The sequence below is a fragment of the Coregonus clupeaformis genome, chromosome 1, assembly GCF_020615455.1.
Source record: "Coregonus clupeaformis isolate EN_2021a chromosome 1, ASM2061545v1, whole genome shotgun sequence".
Classification (NCBI taxonomy): Eukaryota; Metazoa; Chordata; class Actinopteri; order Salmoniformes; family Salmonidae; genus Coregonus; species Coregonus clupeaformis.
The window spans coordinates 28,528,011-28,548,793 of NC_059192.1; the positions used below are offsets into that span (position 1 = coordinate 28,528,011).

At 42.7% G+C, this 20,783-nt stretch overlaps 1 protein-coding gene and 1 non-coding gene across 2 annotated transcripts in view; one reads left to right on the plus strand and one right to left on the minus strand.

The window, feature by feature from the left end:
- slc30a6 (solute carrier family 30 member 6) overlaps positions 1–16,896 on the plus strand; it is an 80,945-nt gene extending 64,049 nt beyond the window's left edge. Inside the window, exons 11-15 of the mRNA XM_041883556.1 lie at positions 6,504–6,623; positions 11,852–11,954; positions 12,403–12,450; positions 15,178–15,246; positions 15,898–16,896. Of these exons, the coding sequence (XP_041739490.1) occupies positions 6,504–6,623; positions 11,852–11,954; positions 12,403–12,450; positions 15,178–15,246; positions 15,898–16,464 (907 nt within the window). The 3' untranslated portion in view covers positions 16,465–16,896. The remainder of the gene's footprint in view (positions 1–6,503; positions 6,624–11,851; positions 11,955–12,402; positions 12,451–15,177; positions 15,247–15,897) is intronic.
- Positions 13,273–13,353, minus strand: trnaa-ggc. The gene has a single exon. It is a non-coding gene; the product is annotated as a tRNA-Ala (tRNA).
- Positions 16,897–20,783: the final 3,887 nt, after the last annotated feature.

The following is a 20,783-nucleotide window of genomic DNA, read 5'->3' on the forward strand; positions in this document are numbered from 1 at the left end:
GCCACGTCGCTGAGACCAACGTCTTGCTTCCGGACAAGCTAAACACCTTCTTCGCCAGCTTTGAGGATAACACAGTGCAACTGACGCGGCCCGCTACCAAGGACTGTGGGCTCTCCTTCTCCGTGGCCGTCGTGAGTAAAACATTTAAACGTGTTAACCCTCGCAAGGCTGCCGGCCCAGACGGCATCCCAAGCCGCGTCCTCAGAGCATGCGCAGACCAGCTGGCTGGTGTGTTTATGGACATATTCAATCTCTCCCTATCCCAGTCTGCTGTCCCCACATGCTTCAAGATGGCCACCATTGTTCCTGTACCCAAGAAAGCAAAGGTAACTGAACTAAACGACTATCGCCCCGTAGCACTCACCTGTCATCATGAAGTGCTTTGAGAAACTAGTCAAGGAACATATCACCTCTACCTTACCTGCCATCCTAGACCCACTTCAATTTGCTTACTGCCCAAATAGATCCCATCTTAACAAGAGGAATACCTATGTAAGAATGCTGTTCATTGACTATAGCTCAGCATTTAACACCATAGTACCCTCCAACCTCATCATTAAGCTTGAGGCCCTGGGTCTGAACCCCGCCCTGTGCAACTGGGTTACTTTGAAGAATCTCAAATATAAAATATATTTTGATTTGGTTAACACTTTTTGTGTTACTACATGATTCCATATGGGTTATTTCATAGTTTTGATGTCTTCACTGGATACTCTCAGGTCAGCCACTTCCTGCCCCTGGCCCTCACCCCTGGAGACCCTGTGCAGGGCTGGGAATAGGCTTGACAGTGAAACTCCACCCCTTATAGCTTTCCTCCCTCATACAGTAGCTTCCAGGATGATGAATCGCCTCACTTGTTTTATCTGAATAATGGATGTTGGTGGGTTTTGTTTCAGCCCAGAGTGTTGAGATCATTTGCACCTCTACTGTCTCTGCTGGTGCCCCGGTCTGGAACATGCCACTCAGGAAGTGGAAAATGACAAAAGGCTGATTCATGTTTGGAGGAGGAGGACTCACTGAAAAAGAAAACCCCCCTTACCTCCTAATGGGTTATGTGAATGAGCTGCTAAAGGTCATTTGAAACAAGCCGTTACCTCATTGCAGGGCCGGCTATCTTTTGCTTTCCTTATGCAGGTGTTCCCTCATAGCTATAACATCCTGATCCCAAAGAATATTCCAGTAGCACTCTATGAAACAAAACTAGGCCTAAATAAGATTGATTCTGAGAGCGTGCGTTTGGCCATCACTGAAGTCTCATAATCTATTCTAAAACCCCAAATATTATGAAGTGGCTTTCTGTCGCATTCCATCCTGAATAGTAAAAGGCACATACAATTCCACCCACTCTCCAGGTTACCTAGGGCAAAAGCACCAGTGCCTTCAGAAAGTAGTCATTACCCCTTCACTTATTCCACATGTTGTTGTGTTTACAGCCTGAATTCAAAATGTATTAAATATATATTTTTCCCACCCATCTACACACAATACGCCACAATAACAACATTTTAGCACATTTATTGAAAATGCAATACAGAAATATGTAATTTACATAAGTAAGCACACCCCTGAATCAATACATGTTAGAATCATCTTTGCAGCCATTACAGCTGTGAGTCTTTCTGGGTACGTCTGTAAGAACTTTACACACCTGGATTGTACAATATTTGCACATTATTGTTTTAAAAATTATTCAAGCTCTGTCAAGTTGGTTGTTGATCATTGCTAGACAGCCATTTTCAAGTCTTGCCATAGAATTTCAAGCCGATTTAAGTCAAAACTGTAACTGAGCCACTTAGAAACATTCTACGTCGTCTTGGTAAGCAACTCCAGTGTATATTTGGCCTTGTGTTTTAGGTTATTGTCCTGCTGAAAGGTGTATTTTTCTCCAACTTTCTGTTGGAAAGCAGACTGAACCAGGTTTTCCTCTAGGATTTTGCCTGTGCTTAGCTCTATTCCGTTTCTTTTTATCCTAAAAAACTCCCTAATCCTTGCCGATGATAAGCATACCCATAACATGATGCAGCCACCACCATGCTTAAAAATATGAAGAGTAGTACTCAGTGACGTGTTGTTAGATTTGCCCTAAACATAACACTTTGTATTCAGGACATGAAAGTGAATTTAATTGCTAAATTCTTTGCAGTTTTACTTTAAGTGTCTTATTGAAAACAGGATGCATGTTTTGAATATTTTTATTCTGTACAGGCTTCCTTCTTTTCACTCTGTCATTTAGGTTAGTATTGTGGAATAACTACAATGTTGTTGATCCATCCTCAGTTTTCTCCTCTCACAGCCATTGAACTCTGTAACTGTTTTAAAGTCACCATTGGCCTCATGGTGAAATCCCTGAGCGGTTTCCTTCCTCTCCGACAACTGAGTTAGGAAGGATGCCTGTATCTTTGTAGTGACTGGGTGAATTGACACACCATCCAAAGTGTAATTAATAACTTCACCATGCTCAAAGCGATATTCAATGTCTGCTTTATTTTTTATTTTTACCCATCTACCAATAGGTGCCCTTCTTTTGCGAGGCATTGGAAAATCTCCCTTGTCTTTGTTCTTGAATCTGTTTTTGAAATTCACTGCTTGACTGAGGGACCTTAAAGATAATTGTATGTGTGGGGAACGGAGATGAAGTAGTCATTAAAAAATCATGTTAAACACTTATTGCACACAGAGTGAGTCCATGCAATTTATTATGTGATTTAAGCACATTTTTACTGCTGTTTTTATTTAGGCTTGACATGACATAAAGGAGTTGAATACTTATTGATACTTATAGATTTTTTTTATTAATTTGTAAAAATGTATATTCCACTGACATGATGGGGTATTTTGTGTAGGCCAGTGACACAAAATCTCAATTTAATCCATTTTAAATTCAGGCTGTAACACAACAAAATGTGGGAAAATTCAAGTAGTGTGGATACTTTCTCTGTATAACAGAGTAAAGTTCTGATTGTCCTGAATAGAAGGCACAGTGGACAGGATGTCCCGGACGACTTTGACTCATCGTTTCATTATCTGCTGTAATCGTGTCATGCATGTCTCTGGGCCTCACCACCCTCCCTGGTGTTTGGTGGGTAGACATTATATAACCCTCGGAGCTAGTCCACTGTGTACTATTGTTTGGGCAACGGCGTTTAGCCTGTATTTATAGCCGACCGATCATATCAAGTGTTTGTTTGTCTCACCGTAATCCCACAATTTCTGTCTCTAGTGGGTGGGATTATACAAACAGTTACTCTGGAACAAAGCCCCCTCTATCCACACAGTGTTCTCTCTCTCTCTCTCTTTCTCTCTAGGCAGCGCCGGCCGCACAGACTGTGCAGACAGACGGCCGTGGAATCACACGACCCTGTCCCTAGTACTCAAATTATATCAATGCAGCGGGGAGATTACGAGATTATTGGGATTGTAAATCCTGCTTCCCGCTCACCCCACTCCCTCCCCTCAAAAATGTTGGCTTCAAATTAAGTGACTGGAGGTCGAGCTTCTTTAGGTTAATGGGTTTTCTTTTCTTTTTGAAAGATAATGCCTATTGTTTTTTGTGTCCTTGTTGGACATCAGAGGACTAGTGTCCATGTATAATAAGAGGTTGACATTGGACTGTGATGCAGTTTAAAAACACTATATAGAATTAATCTTCTCAGTATTTAACTAATCATGACGTATTTAAAATAATAATATGCCAAGATCTGTGTATATCGCTGTGAATACAAAAACAGGGCTAAATGTCAGTGCTTGATGTCACACTGGCTAAATGTGAGTGAACTCATTGCCCTCTACTCCCCTTACTGATCCTGATGTGTATGATGTGTGGTCTCAGAAACTGTGATCCCCAGTGTTGACAGCACCCATCTGTCTGAGTAGGGCATCACTTCATATCATATCATCACGCCTACTCTGATGGGTTACACCTCCTAATGCACTACATTAACATCTCTGATTAAACACAGATAACTGATCTGTAAACCATGCACACTGCCTCATCGCACAACTGTTAAGATCGGAGGGGGTTCCACTCACTATAGGGATCTGGTTTCTCTTCTTGTGAAATGAAAGCAATGTATTTATTTTAGTCACATGCTGAAAAGCAGCACACATTCATTCTTAATGCCCATTATATGATAACGGCATTATGAAAGGCTAGCCATTTGAATTAGATCAGACATTGGTCATTTATGAACAGGATGCAGCGCATCCCAAACAGAAAATATAAAATCTGATCCAAAAACCTCACCACGTAGAGAGAACACAGGACGAATGCATCCATCTGTCTGTAAAATAATACATTGAAGAGTTGGGTCCCAAGAATATACACTACACGGTCAAAAGTATGTGGACACCTGCCCATCAAACATCTCATTTCAAAATCATGGGCATTAATATGGAGTTGGTCCCCCTTTTGCTGCTATAACAGCCTCCACTCTTCTGGAAAGGCTTTCCACTAGATGTTGGAACATTGTTGCGGGGACTTTCTTCCATTCAGCCACAAGAGCATTCGTGAGGTCAGGCACTGATGTTGGGCGATTAGGCCTGGCTCGCAGTCTGCGTTTCAATTCATCCCAAAGGTGTTTGATGGGGTTGAGGTCAGGGCTCTGTGCAGGCCAGTCAAGTTCTTCCACACCGATCTCAACAAACCATTTCTGTATGGACCTCGCTTTGTGCACGGGGGAATTGACATGGTGAAACATGAAAGGGCCTTCCCCAAACTGTTGCCCCAAAGTTGGAAGCACAGAATGGTCTAGAATGTCATTGTATGCTGTAGGGTTAAGATTTCCTTTCACTGGAACTAAGGAGCCTAGCCCGAACCATGAAAAACAGCCCCAGACCATTATTCCTCGTCCACCAAATTTACAGTTGCCACTATTCATTGGAGCAGGTAGCGTTCTCCTTGCATCCGCCAAACCCAGATTCTTCCGTCGGACTGCCAGATGGTGAAGCGTGATTCATCACTCCAGAGAAAGCGTTTCCACTGCTCCAGTCCAATGGTAGCAAGCTTTACACCACTCCAGCCGACGCTTGGAATTGCACATGGTGAACTTAGGCTTCTGTGTGGCTGCTCAGCCATGGAAACCCATTTCATGAAGCTCCCGACGAACAGTTATTTTGCTGATGTTGCTTCCAGAGGCAGTTTGGAACTCGGTAGTGAGTGTTGCAACTGAGGACAGACGTTTTTTACGCGCTTCAGCACTTGGCGGTCCCGTTTTGTGAGCTTGTGTGGCCTACCACTTCTTGGCTGAGCCGTTGTTGCTCCTAGATGTTTCCACTTCACAATAACAGCACTTACAGTTGACCGGGGCAGCTCTTGCAGGGCAGACATTTGACGAACAGACTTGTTGGAAAGGTGGCATCCAATGACGGTGGCACGTTGAAAGTCACTGAGCTCTTCAGTAAGGTCATTCTACTGCCAATGTTTGTTTATGGAGATTGCATGGCTGTGTGCTCGGTTTTATACACCTGTCAGCAACGGGTGTGGTTGAAATAGCCGAACTTTTGTATATATAGTTTATATTAGTGTTTTATTTGTCATTACATTTTTTACAAATGTTAGAATTCTTCTTCCACTGACAGTATTTTCTGTAGATTGTTGACAAAAAAATGACATTCATTTTAATCCCACTTTATAACACAACAAAATGTGGAAAAAGTAAAGAGGTGTGAATACTTCCTGAAGGCACATTGAACAACACAGCAACTTTTTGGCATGTTTTGTTATTTCCTTATAACCAAAAATTGATGACGATGTTTGGGGTCAATGGGAAAGAATGTTTTGTTTTCCCCAATTTGTGGCCGTGGTCAAGGGGAATTCCTTCTTATGACATGAATACTGACTCGAGTATCAACAATGTTTGACAGCCATCGTCGATGGTGACGGCATCGTGATGTCACAAACAATGGTTTAGCATATTTGAATTTGACTGCAACTCCGGAATCTGGCAGCACAGTGAGCACACCAGCCACCCTTACAGCTGTTGAAACTGAGGAGTATTTCTGTCTGTAATAAAGCCCTTTTGTGGGGAAAAACTCATTCTGATTGGCTGTGCCTGGCTCCCCAGTGGGTGGGCCTGTCTCCCAAGTGGGCCTATGCCCTCCTAGGCCCACCCATGGCTGTGCCCCTGCCCAGTCATGTGAAATCCATAGATTAGGGCCTAATGAATTTGTTTCAATTGACTCATTTCCTTATATGAACTTTATATGAACTTTAAATCGTTGACATTGTTGCATTTTGCATTTATATTTTTGTTCAGTAGATTGTAGAAAGAAGATTACAATCACTTAGTCTCAGCAATATTAATATTTTCACTTTTAAGATGGACGTGTATATTACAGGTGCTTTCTGTGAGTCCCTGTCTTGGATTGTTTGTGTAATTTATTTTGTTGCCCTTTGGTAATGTGTGTTGTCACAGTAACTAACAAGTTTAGACACGTTTGGAGCATCACCGTAGGGTTGAATGGTTCAGTATAGTAATCTTATTTTTGTGTTTGAATGTTTTCAGCCTGTGTGGGATCATCCCTGGCCTCAGCAGTGTCCTTCTGCCTCGTATGAATCCCTTTGTCTTAATCAACGTGGCCGGAGCTCTCTCACTCTGCATCACCTACATGCTCATTGAGATCAAGTAAGTCCTCCCCTCCGACATGGTGTAATTGCATTAGTTAGTGGATTCGGGGAAGTTATAAATCAATATTGTTGAGGAATAATGTGTACGCTGAATTGTGTTCCCACAAAGCCCTCATTATCAACCTGATGTGTGTTTGACATCCCTCTTGTTACTTATCAACCTCCATGATAACTCCTGACATAGAGCTTGGACGATAAACCGAAAATTGTCGACACCGACCACTTATCGTGGACATTTGCTGATATCGTTCCTTACGATAAGTAGCCTATACTAGAGAAATGTGAAGTTTGAAATGAAATAAGTCTGCTTATATGTAAATAGCCTTGCACAAGCCGCTCATAGGGCAGGAGCCTATCTTCTGTTTCTGTAGCGTGAGGCAGCTTAATGTACATGTACACCCCCTGGACAGAACGCTAGTCTATCACAGGGCCTTACCCTCAATCTATCTCCTTAATGCTGAGTGCCAAGCAGAGACTCATCAGGTGCCAGTTTTACAGTCTTTACTCGGCCGGGGATCAAACTCACAGCCTTCTAATCTCACGGTGGACACTAACCACAAGACCACTGAGTTGGTGATTGTTATATGGGTGATTGTTAGTAACCGTGGTCTACATGAATGTTATTAACTTAGAAACGTATCGTTATCATGATAATTCAGTCAATTTATGGTGATATGGATTTTTGTCCATATCACCCAGCTCTATCCTGACATAGATATATGCTCCTAACTTTATAACTTACCGATATTATATATTATGAAGTACTTTATTTTATTTTATTTTATTTCACCTTTATTTAACCAGGTAAGCCAGTTGAGAACAGGTTCTCATTTACAACTGCGACCTGGCCAAGATAAAGCATAGTAGTGCAATAAAACAACAACACAGAGTTACATATGGGGTAAAAAACATAAAGTCAGAAATACAACAGAAAATATATATACAGTGTGTGCAAATGTAGCAAGTTATGGAGGTAAGGCAATAAATAGGCTATAGTGCAGAATAATTACAATAGTATTAACACTGGAATGCTAGATGTGCAAGAGATTATGTGCAAATAGAGATACTGGGGTGCAAATTAGCAAAATAAATAACAATATAGGGATGAGGTAGTTGGGTGGGCTAATTTCAGATGGGCTGTGTACAGGTGCAGTGATCGGTAAGGTGCTCTGACAACTGATGCTTAAAGTTATTGAGGGAGATAAGAGTCTCCAGCTTCAGAGATTTTTGCAATTCGTTCCAGTCATTGGCAGCAGAGAACTGGAAGGAATGGCGGCCAAAGGAGGTGTTGGCTTTGGGAATGACCAGTGAGATATACCTGCTGGAGCGCAGACTACGGGTGGGTGCTGCTATGGTGACCAATGAGCTAAGATAAGGCGGGGTTTGCCTAGCAGTGATTTATAGATGGCCTGGAGCCAGTGGGTTTGACGACGAACATGTAGTGAGGACCAGCCAACAAGAGCGTACAGGTCACAGTGGTGGGTAGTGTATGGGGCTTTGGAGACAAAACGGATGGCACTGTGATAGACTACATCCAATTTGCTGAGTAGAGTGTTGGAGGCTATTTTGTAAATGACATCGCCAAAGTCAAGGATCGGTAGGATAGTCAGTTTAGAGGGCATGTTTGGCAGCATGAGTGAAGGAGGCTTTGTTGCGAAATAGGAAGCCGATTCTAGATTTAACTTTGGATTGGAGATTCTTTATGTGAGTCTGGAAGTTGAGTTTACAGTCTAACCAGACACCTAGGTATTTGTAGTTGTCCACATACTCTAGGTCAGACCCGTCGAGAGTGGTGATTCTAGTCGGGTGGGCGGGTGCCAGCAGCGTTCGATTGAAAAGCATGCATTTAGTTTTACTAGTGTTTAAGAGCAGTTGGAGGCTACTGAAGGATTGTTGTATGGCATTGAAGCTCGTTTGGAGGTTTGTTAACACAGTGTCCAATGAAGGGCCAGATGTATACAAAATGGTGTCGTCTGCGTAGAGGTGGATCTGAGAGTCACCAGCAGCAAGAGCGACATCATTGATATACACGGAGAAAAGTGTCGGCCCAAGAATTGAACCCTGTGGCACCCCATAGAGACTGCCATAGGTCCAGACAACAGGCCCTCCGATTTGACACACTGAACTCTATCTGAGAAGTAGTTGGTGAACCAGGCGAGGCAGTCATTTGAGAAACCAAGGCTATTTAGTCTGCCAATAAGAATGCGGTGGTTGACAGAGTCGAAAGCCTTGGCCAGGTCGATGAAGACGGCTGCACAGTACTGTCTATTATCAATCGCGGTTATAATATCGTTTAGGACCTTGAGCGTGGCTGAAGTGCACCCGTGACCAGCTCGGAAACCGGATTGCATAGCGGAGAAGGTACGGTGGTATTCGAAATGGTCAATTATCTGTTTGTTAACTTGGCTTTCGAATACTTTCGAAAAGGCAGGGCAGGATGGATATAGGTCTGTAGCAATTTGGATCTAGAGTGTCACCCCCTTTGAAGAGGGGGATGACCGCGGCAGCTTTCCAATCTCTGGGGATCTCAGACGTTATGAAAGAGAGGTTGAACAGACTAGTAATAGGGGTAGCGACAATTTCGGCGGCTAGTTTTAGAAAGAAAGGGTCCAGATTGTCTAGCCCAGCTGATTTGTAGGGGTCCAGATTTTGCAGCGCTTTCAAAACATCAGCTGTCTGAATTTGTGTGAAGGAGAAGCGGGGGGCATGGGCAAGTTGCAGCAGAGGGTGCAGAGTTGGTGGCCGGGTTAGTGGTAGCCAGATGGAAAGCATGGCCAGCTGTAGCAAAATGCTTGTTGAAATTCTCGATTATTGTAGATTTATCGGTGGTGATAGTGTTTCCTAGCCTCAGTGCAGTGGGCAGCTGGGAGGAAGTGCTCTTATTCTCCATGGACTTTACAGTGTCCCAAAACTTTTTGGAGTTAGTGCTACAGGATGCAAATTTCTGTTTGAAAAAGTTAGCCTTTGCTTTCCTGACTGCTTGTGTATATTGGTTCCTAACTTCCCTGAAAAGTTGCATATCGCGGGGGCTATTTGATGCTAATGCTGTACGCCACAGGATGTTTTTGTGCTGGTCAAGGGCAGTCAAGTCTGAGGAGAACCAGGGGCTATATCGGTTCTTAGTTCTGTATTTTTTGAATGGGGCATGTTTATTTAAGATTGAGAGGAAATTACTTTTAAGGAACAACCAGGCATCCTCTACTGACGGAATGAGATCTATATCCATCCAGGATACCTGGGCCAGGTCAATTAGGAAGGCCTCCTCGCTAAAGTGTTTTAGGGAGCGTTTGACAGTGATGAGGGGGTGGTCGTTTGACCGCGGACCCGTTACGGACGCAGGCAATAAGGCAGTGATCGCTGAGATCCTGGTTGAAGACAGCTGAGGTGTATTTAGAGGGTATGTTAGTCAGGATGATATCTATGAGGGTACCCATGTTTACGGATTTAGGGTTGTACCTGGTAGGTTCGTTGATAATTTGCGTGAGGTTGAGGGCATCTAGCTTGGATTGTAGGATGGCTGGGGTATTAAGCATATCCCAATTTAGGGTCACCAAGCAGTACAAACTCTGAGGATAAATGGGGGCAATCAATTCACATATGGTGTCCAGGGCACAGCTGGGGGCTGAGGGGGGTCTGTAGCAAGCGGCAACAGTGAGAGACTTATTTCTGGAAAGGTGGATTTTTTAGAAGTAGAAGCTCAAACTGTTTGGGCACAGACCTGGATAGTATGATAGAGCTCTGCAGGCTATCTCTACAGTAGATTGCAACTCCACCCCTTTGGCAGTTCTATCTAGACGGAAAATGTTATAGTTGGGGATGGAAATTTCAGAATTTTTGGTGGCCTTCCTGAGCCAGGATTCAGACACTGCTAGAACATCAGGGTTGGCAGAGTGTGCTAACGCAGTGAATAACTCAAACTTAGGAAGTAGACTTCTGATATTTATGTGCAAGAAACCAAGACTTTTGCGATTACAGAAGTCATCAAATGATAGCGCCTGGGGAGTAGGAGTGATACTGAGGACTGCAGGGCCTGGGTTAGCCTCTACATCACCAGAGGAACAGAGGAGGACTAGAATAAGGATACGGCTAAAGGCTTTAAGAACTGGTCTTCTAGTGCGTTGGGTACATAGAATAAAGGGGGCAGATTTCCGGGTGTTATAGAAAAGATTCAGGGCATTATGTACAGACAAGGATATGGAAGGATATGAGTAAAGTGGAGGTAACCCTAAGCGTTGGGTAACAATGAAAGAGATAGCATCGCTAGAGTCATCAATTGAGTCGGTCTCCCGCGTGTATAGGGGGAGGTGCAAAGGAGCTATCTAATGCAGGTTTAGCTAGGCTGGGGGTCTACAGTGATATAGTACAATTAGAAATAACCGAAACAACAATAAACTAACCATGTTTGGGCTGAGGCTAAACATAAACAGGATGTAGTACCGTAAAAAGGAACAGTCCAGCAGATATCAGCTGTATAGCTGAGTTATCATAAGGTCTGGTGGTGAAGCACTAGTAAGAGGCCACGGCTAGCGGGCCAGGGCTAGCAGATGGATGGAATCTTCGTGGTTAACGTCGTAACCACATCAGACGATTTCGTCCCGCAGACCAGTCGTGTAGGATCGGCGGGGCTCCGTGTCAACACTAGGTGGTCCCGTCCGGTTGACAGAGAGGTAGATAGCCGGGAGATGGGCGATGGGCCTAGCTCAGGATGATTTGATTAGCCAGACCACAGCGTCCGTTTTGTTGTAGCTGGCTGGTGGTAGCTAGCTGGTAGCGATGAAATCCGGAGTTAAAGGTCCAGTGATTCAGTGATTCCGGCGGAAAAACTGATATGTTCTGGGTCGATAACGCGCTGTGCAGACTGGCCGAATATCCGGTGATCAATGTCCAGTGATTAAAATTAATCCCGCAGAAAAAAATCCAATGTCCTGGGTGAAACACCGCTAGCTGTGGCTAATAGCAAATAGCAAGTAGCTAGTTAGCTGGCTAGCTAGTTTCAACTGGAGATTCTAGATTCTAGATAAAGGTAAGTCAAGGTAAGTCAATAATAGAATCCGTTCCACATTGAGTGAGGCGGGTTGCAGGAAAGTATATCTTGTAGAAGGATGAAAAGTCTGATAGGGAAATATGTACGAAAAATAGGGTATTTACAGGCTATTTACAGACAGACGATAAAAACACAACTGCACTACTACGCCATCTGATGACGCTCTCTCTCTCTGACTGCAGTAATTACAATGCTGTGGACACGGCCTCTGCGGTGGCCATCGGCCTTATGATCTTTGGCACCATGTATCCTATGAGTGTGTACAGCGGGAAGGTGCTCCTTCAGGTAGGCTATTCAAACATGTCCACAGTCTAAACTGAACTGGATCATTGAATTCTCTGTAGGATGTGATGTGGATCACAACTTTACTATAACTCAACTCCGTAAACTCTTGGAATGATTGAGTTATGTTCTGTCCGGATTATGTTTGGCTTACATTGTTTGTTGTAAGATAGTATCTTCTTTGATGGACCTTAGCGCATTACTCGTTAAAGGGAAAATCCACTCAAAAATGATATTTTGGAATGTTTTTTGTCATTTGTCCACTGTTGATACAGTCCCAAAATATTTTGCATGTCAGCAGTCAAGTTTTCAAGATATTGGACTTTTAAGAAGCAATGTGTCACCTGCCACATCATGATGATTCAAAATGGAGACATTTTAGAACTGTATCAACAGTGGACTAATGAAAAAAAGATTAACATCTGGCTGTGTTGTGCTTTCTCCTCTTTAGACCACTCCCTCCCATGTCATCGGTCAGCTTGACAAACTGCTCAGAGAGGCAAGTGGGGTGCCTTTAATTACCTATTGAAATAGGACGGGAGGTCAATTGAGCAGGTTAGGAGAATTAGGAAAAGGGTCACTTCAGTCGTAGCTGGACTCCATCTAGACAAAACCAATGAGGACAACCCTAGTTGTAATTTGTAAGTTGCTCTGGATAAGAGCCTCTGCTAAATGATGTAAATGTTGTGGGGAGAGGAGATCATCCTAATAATATCAACAGGGTCATTTAAATAGCACTAAAGTTAGACATGAAATACATTTTAGTCATTTAGCAGACGCTCTTATCCAGAGCGACTTACAGTTAGTGAGTGCATACATTTTTTCATACTGGCCCCCCGTGGGAATCGAACCCACAACCCAGGCGTTGCAAGCGCCATGCTCTACCAACTGAGCTACACGGGACCACATGTTAATAACGAGGCATGTGAGGCAGAATACATATAAACTATTGACATAATACAGGATATTTACACAGTGATCAAACCGTCTACATAAAACATTTTAATTTCTCGTAAATGCCCTGCTTATGGCCCTTCATATATTTTTGTTGTTGCAACAAACATAAAAAAAAAAGACAGTCGAAACGTGTATTGAAGCCAATTTTTGTCTCTGTGCTTTACATGTATATATTATTGAAGTGTATTTCAGTGTGCTACAACTTGCAATGATTCCCTACCGCGTTTTAAAATATATTGTGCCCCTTGGGATCCTATTGTGCCATTCTACCTATTTTACATTTACATTTTACGTCATTTAGCAGACGCTCTTATCCAGAGCGACTTACAGTTAGTGCATACATTATTCTTTTTTATTTTCATACTGGCCCCCCGTGGGAATTGAACCCACAACCCTGGCGTTGCCAACGCCATGCTCTACCAACTGAGCTACCTCCCTGCCGGCCATTCCCTCCCCTACCCTGGACGACGCTGGGCCAATTGTGCGCCGCCCCATTGGTCTCCCAGTTGCGGCCGGCTACAGCAGAGCCTGGATTCGAACCAGGATCTCTAGTGGCGAGCACTGCGATGCAGTGCCTTAGACCACTGCGCCACTCGGGAGGTACCTATCAATATTATAACTAGAGCCAGTCCATGCGAGTTGACTGGGGCTGGTCACACGGTCAGGTTAAACTGTTCCACTCATGGCAGAGACTGTTGTGTGCCAACAAAGATTGTGGCGCGGTCATCATTTTTCATGATGCGGTCAGATCCTGCAGATTATTTGGAAACGGACGTCTTTCTGCTTTGTATGCGTTATCCCACCTATTGTATTAAAAGCACCTCTTTGTCGCGTTATTCACACACCCTCAGAATTTCGCTGCTTCAAGTTCAGTAGCCTACCTCTCCTCTCCTAGTTGGGTGTGCGAGATCAAGTGAGCCTAGTATATGTGTGGTCTCAATGAAGTAGAGTAGGCTGCCTATGCATGGGCGGAGAATCACGTGGCTAGATGTTTTTTTGCGTCCAATACTGATTCCGATTTTTGGGGGGACAAAACATCTGCCAATATATATCTGCCGGCTGTTTTACGCCGGGGAAATTAAAATGTTTAATTTTCCCACACTGAATTTTCATAAATTTGCTAGCAATTGTCCAAGAAATATGCTTAAACATTTGATTTCTTACATTTTGAAATTAATGACATCATGGGAATGGCCGCAAGTGTTCAGATAAGCATGAGATTCCCGTTTTTCATCGTATTTATTGAATATCAGTTATTGGTGGAATTATCAGCCGATACAGATAAAGCATTAAAAGGCCAATATCGCCGATAATATCGGGCTCTACACGTGGCAGTTATCTTTCCAAGGAAATTAACTTAACTATGATTAGGCTATAGTTTACTACAGTGTCTGTAAAGTAATATTGATAATGGAAAGAAGTGGCGGGTGCTCAACCAACGTGAGTCCAGGTGCAATATTGAAAAGGAAGAGGTGCATTGCACCTTTTCCTTTTCAATAAATATTTATTACCAATTTATTTGTCTCCGCCTGCAAATCGTCCTGCTCCTAAAAGGTAGGCTACATCCTATATGCAAAACGTAGCTCAAGATAAAGTTTGTGTCCGCCCTCATCATTCTGGATACTGCTTCAGGTTCAGTATCCATACGTGCAAGATCAGGTGCACATCAATTAAATAGAGAATGCTATAGCCTTTGCATGGGTGGAGAATCACAGCGCAGTTATCTTTCCAAGGAAATTAACTTCCTAAAAATGATAAGGCTATAGTTTACTACATTGCCTAGAAATAAATATTGATCACCCATATGTCTCCATCTGAAAATTGTTCCGCTCCTAAAAAGGTAGGCTATAAAATGTAGTTCAAGAGAAAGTGCAAGTGTCCGCTTTCTCTGCAACTCTGCTCTCTTCAAACTCCATCTGGCCTGTTGGCTGATATAGCCCAGTAATACCTACCGATAGCCTAATATAATGGGCCATGTGACGTAAGAATCTTCTTAGGTTATTTTGGCACATTTTGATATTGCCTATAGGGTGCAGAATTGCTGGGACCATGGCTGGCAAGTGAGCTGTGTCACATACTCCTAAAATAACATTGCGGGACTGCGGTTGGGTTCGGGACCAGTTATTGCGGGAGCGAGTGGGAGTCGGACAGAAAGCCAGCGGGAGCAGGATGAAAACAATCTGTGCCGTGCAGACCTTTAGACTGTATGTACTGCTGTACTACCTCTATCACGCTGTACATGTGTAACACTGTACTTGTCTTCCATCAGGTCTCCACTCTGGATGGGGTCCTGGAGGTCCGTAACGAACACTTCTGGACGGTGGGCTTTGGCTCTCTGGTACGCCATCATCGTTCTGTCCCTGTTGTCTCCTCATTATACCCAGAAGACTCCCAGCATAATGCGTCACGCTCTGTTTGCTCTGCCTCTAGGAGAAGCAAGGCCATGTTCCTTGATTCCCATTGTGAAGACAGAGTAGTCACACAAAAAGACAGTAGTCACATCGTACATAAAGACGGAAATGGAGTCATTCTGGTTTCATTGAAATGCCTGAGATGTAAATTGTTCAGACTGTGGCTCTAACAATGTTGCTTCATGTAGAATGACTTAAGAAATGAAATACAGATTCTGTCAGGTCTGCTGCTATGTTAAATTTCATTCAATGAAATAACACTTATTTGCACTCTGCATAATAGCAGCATAATGTAATGGTAACATTATGCAATTACAGCATCACTGCTGTCATATCGATAAATTGGCCAGCTTCTTGGCTGCGCTCGTAATTCCCGTGTAGACTAAGTTTAAACAGTGGTTTTGCTGCTGTGCTCAGTTGTTGTCACACAGTTCTGGATTGTTGCCACACTCTCTCCAGACTGTATGCCCTAGGGTACTGCCAGTAGAGCTAGAGAGAGAGAGGGAGAGAGAGAATGTAGAGTAAACACACAGACTGGCTCTTTAACTCCTTGTCTCCTCCACCGGCTTTGTGTGCAGGCTGGCTCCGTCCATGTCCGAATACGCCGGGATGCCAACGAGCAGATGGTGCTGGCCCATGTGACCAACCGCCTCTTCCCCCTCGTGTCCACGCTGACGGTTCAGATTTTCAAGGATGACTGGATCCGGCCTTCCCTCATGGCCGGAGTGCTCCCAGCCAGCACACTCAGCCCCTCTGACTACGGGGGCCTGTCCAGCTTTGTTCCCCCTCCCCCCAAACCCTCGGCGGACATGGACCGGCTCACCTCCACCCCATCCAAACCCAGCAGCCCACCGCCAGAGTTCTCCTTCAACACCCCGGGGCGGCATGTCCATCCTGTGGTTCTCCCCAGCACCCAGCATCAGAGGCCCTACAGCATGGGCCTCAACTACGGAGCCTTCCCCTACACCAACATGCTCAACCAGAACCTAGCCCGGCCGGGGGGTGAGCTGGGGATGGGTATGAACCTGGGAATGGGTGTAGGGATGCCTTTATCACAACAAGGTTTCAGAACTGCCTTAGGCGCAGCGCCACAGCGATTTGGAAGCAACCCTCTCCCATCACAGTACAGCCAGTACAGACCCTGATGTTTAGAACATAAGGTATAGAAATGGGATATTCAGAGAGAGAATATATTATGGTATTTATTTTGATGGGACCAGGACATACATTCTGACCTTTGGTGGATTTTCTATCTTTCTATATTTTTTTGTACTATTCTTCAAAAAGCAAGTGAGTTGGAAATTAACTGTAGGCCTGTGTTCTTTATATGATATGCCAGTTAACATTTTTCAGGGGCAATACGTAATGGGGTAATTAGACTCTTTATTATGTTTTGCTCCATAACTGCCACATTAAAGGCATCACTTTGTTACACTATAATGTTTCTTAATGCCAACCTCATTGTGAAGGAGTGGTCTGTATTATGCCTTTTTACCTTTTATGGAAAACAAAAACGTGTCATTTTCCATTTCAGTAGAGTCTGCAATAAATTAAAAGCAAACTCTCATGAAAAATTACTGTACTTGCCCTATTATTTGTCACTTACTCTAACTTTCTAGGTCAATGTCCATTGAAAGACTCTCCAATGAGTTTGGCGACTTGGCGTGGAACGTGAATTATCCTAGGTATATAGGCCTGTCAGCTATCTGGATCAGAGTATGGGTATAAGAAATTAGGTAGGCCTACTTAAAATGTTCCAACATAATATCCTGACCGAAGCTTTAAGACATTGAGTATAAAAGACCCGCCCTGGGCTACCTTTTGAGTGAGATGTTGAGAGTGAATGTTGAATAGTCTGGTTGTATTTCTCTTTTTGTTACTCTTACTGTTTGATAACAGTAATTCATACAAAGTGTGTTAGGCTAAATTGGACTTTTTCATTTATTGGCAATTGGCTAAATAAAATCAGCAAAATAAAATCCGAGCACAAGACCATAACTAAAAGTAGATGGTAATTTTCCATGAAGAAAAATTGTGTGACTTGCTTCAGCTCTTTGAAAGTATTTTTGTGGTAGTGGAAGAAGTTTAAAATGTTTTACTTAAGTGAAGCGGTGAAATATAGTCAGTTAAAATATCTGGTCTGATTTCTTTGATAGACTATGTCAACCTAATTACTTTGGAGTTTGGAGCAGTTAGATCAGTGTTTGCAACTCCAGTTCTGGAGTACCCGCAAAAGCACACATTTTTGTTGCTGCCTCGGACAAACTCACTTGATTCAACTCATTGAGGGCTTGATGATTAGTTGACAAGTTGCATTAGGTGTGCTTGTCCGGGGCTACAACACAAAGGTGTACTGTTGGGGGTACTCGAGGACTGGAGTTGGAAAACACTGAGTTAGATCACATTTCATCACAAATAACTACACTCAGACTACTCTACCTTTACTCATAAGGAATTAGAAAAGTTTTAGCCTATTATTTGGGGATAGAAATATGATGTTGCATCTAGTAGAATAAGTTTGTTAGTATTGAAACATTGTGGCTGGTGATGTAGAGGGAGTGACTGTTTTATAAATAGATGATAGTAGCCTTCAGTGGGAGACCTAGGTAGAAGTAGTGGTAAGTAGCCCGGAAGTACTAGTAGCAGTACATTGCAGTAGCAATAGTGAATGTTTTAGATAGGTAGGCCATGGGTTAGCTATAGTAAGTGGAGTCGCTATTGTATTATACCGTCATTTGATTGATAGAAGCTCATTCTATTCTGAATTTAGATTTGAATAACAGAGAAGTAGAATAAGGTATTGTATGCTCAAAGTTTTTGTCTAACTTGTTGGGAAAGTGGTCAAATTAGCTGATTTGTGTCAAAAGTCCCATTGTTTACTGTAAATATAATGTTGGAAGTCGTGAGTTTTTAACAATGGGACCTTTATGTAAACTGGATGAGGTTTTTTAAGAAGGACAAGTTTAATAGTATAAAAAGTATACATTTTATCAAAAAGTTGTATACAAGCAACTTAATCCAGACCAGTCTACACATTTTAAAGTTTGAATGACGGTTTTATCTTAAACGGTGTACGAAAAATTGCGTTCCAAATAATAAGTCAGAAATAATTTATACATTATTTAAAGTGGGACTTTGTGCTTTCGCAAGTCCCATTAAAGAGGCCTATAGCCTAAAATGCCTGTAGGGAAATGTGATATTCAGTTGAAAACTATTAATGTGGGACTCGCAGTTGAAAACGTAAATGTAAATGTTAATGTGCGTATTACAAATTTATAGGCCCACCAAACATCAGAATGTCCTTTTCGCGCTTGTTTTCTCATGTTTTGACCGCACGCTCTTTCGCGCTCTCACATCGGTGGCCTGGCGTGCAACAAGGGACAGGCTGGCACATCCCCTTTCTGAAAGTGTATTGCACGGACAAATTGCCTATGGTAAAGAAAAACTATCCTTGTGAGTCTATAGCCTACTATAGTGAGCGTGAAGAAGCTGTAGGCAACCTTTGGCTAAAGGTTTCTGCGTGAAAGGTAAGCAATCCAATGCAAATTCCCTTTGCCACAGAGCCAGAGGTCTCAATTATGTAACACTATCGGGTTTTCTGAAAACGAATCATATAGTAGGCCTATACCTAGCCTCAGGGCCAGTTCCAGGCATAAGGGGTCACTTAGTGCCCAGACCCAAAAACTCTGTCTGTGTCTCCACTTACTATTGAGAGTAATAGTAGAATGTCCTATATCGACCTTGAGAAACCAGGACATGACATTAAGAGGCATAAATAATCTGTTACCAAATGCACTGATTTGCTGAGTTGAAAGGAGATGGAAAGCTAACAAATGAATTTACTCAAGTAGGCAAGTAATAATAATTTAGATCAACGTTCTTCACTGAAAAATATATGATGTGAAACGATCTGGTGTGATTGGTCAAAAGACCGATTAGTAGAAAAAATATCAGAATTGGGCTGCCTGTGTAAACACAGCCTTCGATCAAGTTGGCTGGATGTCCTTTGGGTTCTTGATACACACGGGAAACTATTGAGCGTGAAAAGCCCAGCAGCGGTGCAGTTCTTGACAAAAAAACGTACTACCATACCCCATTCAAAGGCACTTAAATATTTAGTCTTGCCCATTCACCCTCTGAATGGCACACATACACAATCCATGTCTCAACTGTCTCGAGGATTAATAATCCTTCTTTAACCTGTCTCTGCCCCTTCATCTACACTGATTGAAGTGTATTTAACAAGTGACATCAATAAGGGATCATAGCTTTCACCTCGATTCACCTGGTCAGTCTGTCATGGAAAGAGCATGTGTCCTTAATGTTTTGTACACTCAGTGTATGTGACAATAAAACATATTTTTTATATTTTTGACATCCATCAGAAGCAAGTTATTTATGTGTGAAAGCTCAAAATTATAAATCAAAATTATATTGTGAATATTTACATAGCTCTCATATTTTTTGTTTTTATCCCAGTCTTTATGAAATCCCATTAAAATAGGATCTTGATCAATCAATCAGATCAATTTCTCACACATAATGCCTCAGGTTGTAATGATTTTTATAAGCGTGCTTTTTAATTCGAGTGCATTTCTCGTAATGGGTCTTTGGTACATTGTCTGGGGATGTGTGCGTGTCCATATTCATTCTATATTTCTGAATTGCCATGATCTTCTTCATACTTATCAGTGCAATTTGCACTTCACGTCTGTCAAGTATTAATTGTTTAGCCCACTGCAGCTCCAAAGTGGCACAGATGGACTGAATGACTATGTAGATGATTTATTCTGTTCTGTGCCATTTCTGTTTAGTAGTACTATTTATTGGGATCCCCAATGAGCTGCTGCCTTTCCCGGGGTCCAAAAAGGAAACAAAACACAAATAAAATACATAATATAATATATATAATACTACATAATTTCCTGCCTCTGCCTCTCGAAACAGGAGATGGCTCCTGCCCAATGAGCCGTTCCGGCTTGCACAAGCCAAGGTTTCGTGCAAGGCCACCCACCTATATAATACAATAAATAGCTCAGTTGGTAGAGCATGGTTGTGGGTTCGTTTCCCACGGGGGGCCAGTATGAATTTTTTTATGCACTCACTAACTGTAAGTCGCTCTGGATAAGAGTGTCTGCTAAATTACTAAAATGTAAAATATATAAAAATGGACGTGTCTCTTCACAGTCCCCGTTGTGCCGTATGGTGTTCTTTTATCTGTTTTTTTGTATCTGTTTTTATTGCTAGCATGAGTTACCTGGGGTAGCAGAGAGTTTCATGTAGTCATGGCTCTATTTAATACTGTGAATTTCCTAGCCTCTGTTCTGGACCTAGGGACTGTGAAGAGACCTCTGATTGCATGTCTTGTGTTGTACCGATGAGTGCCCGAACTGTTAGCCAACTGCTTGAACAGACAGTTCCGTATCTTCAACACCTCCCACAAAGACCAATAGTGATGCAGTCA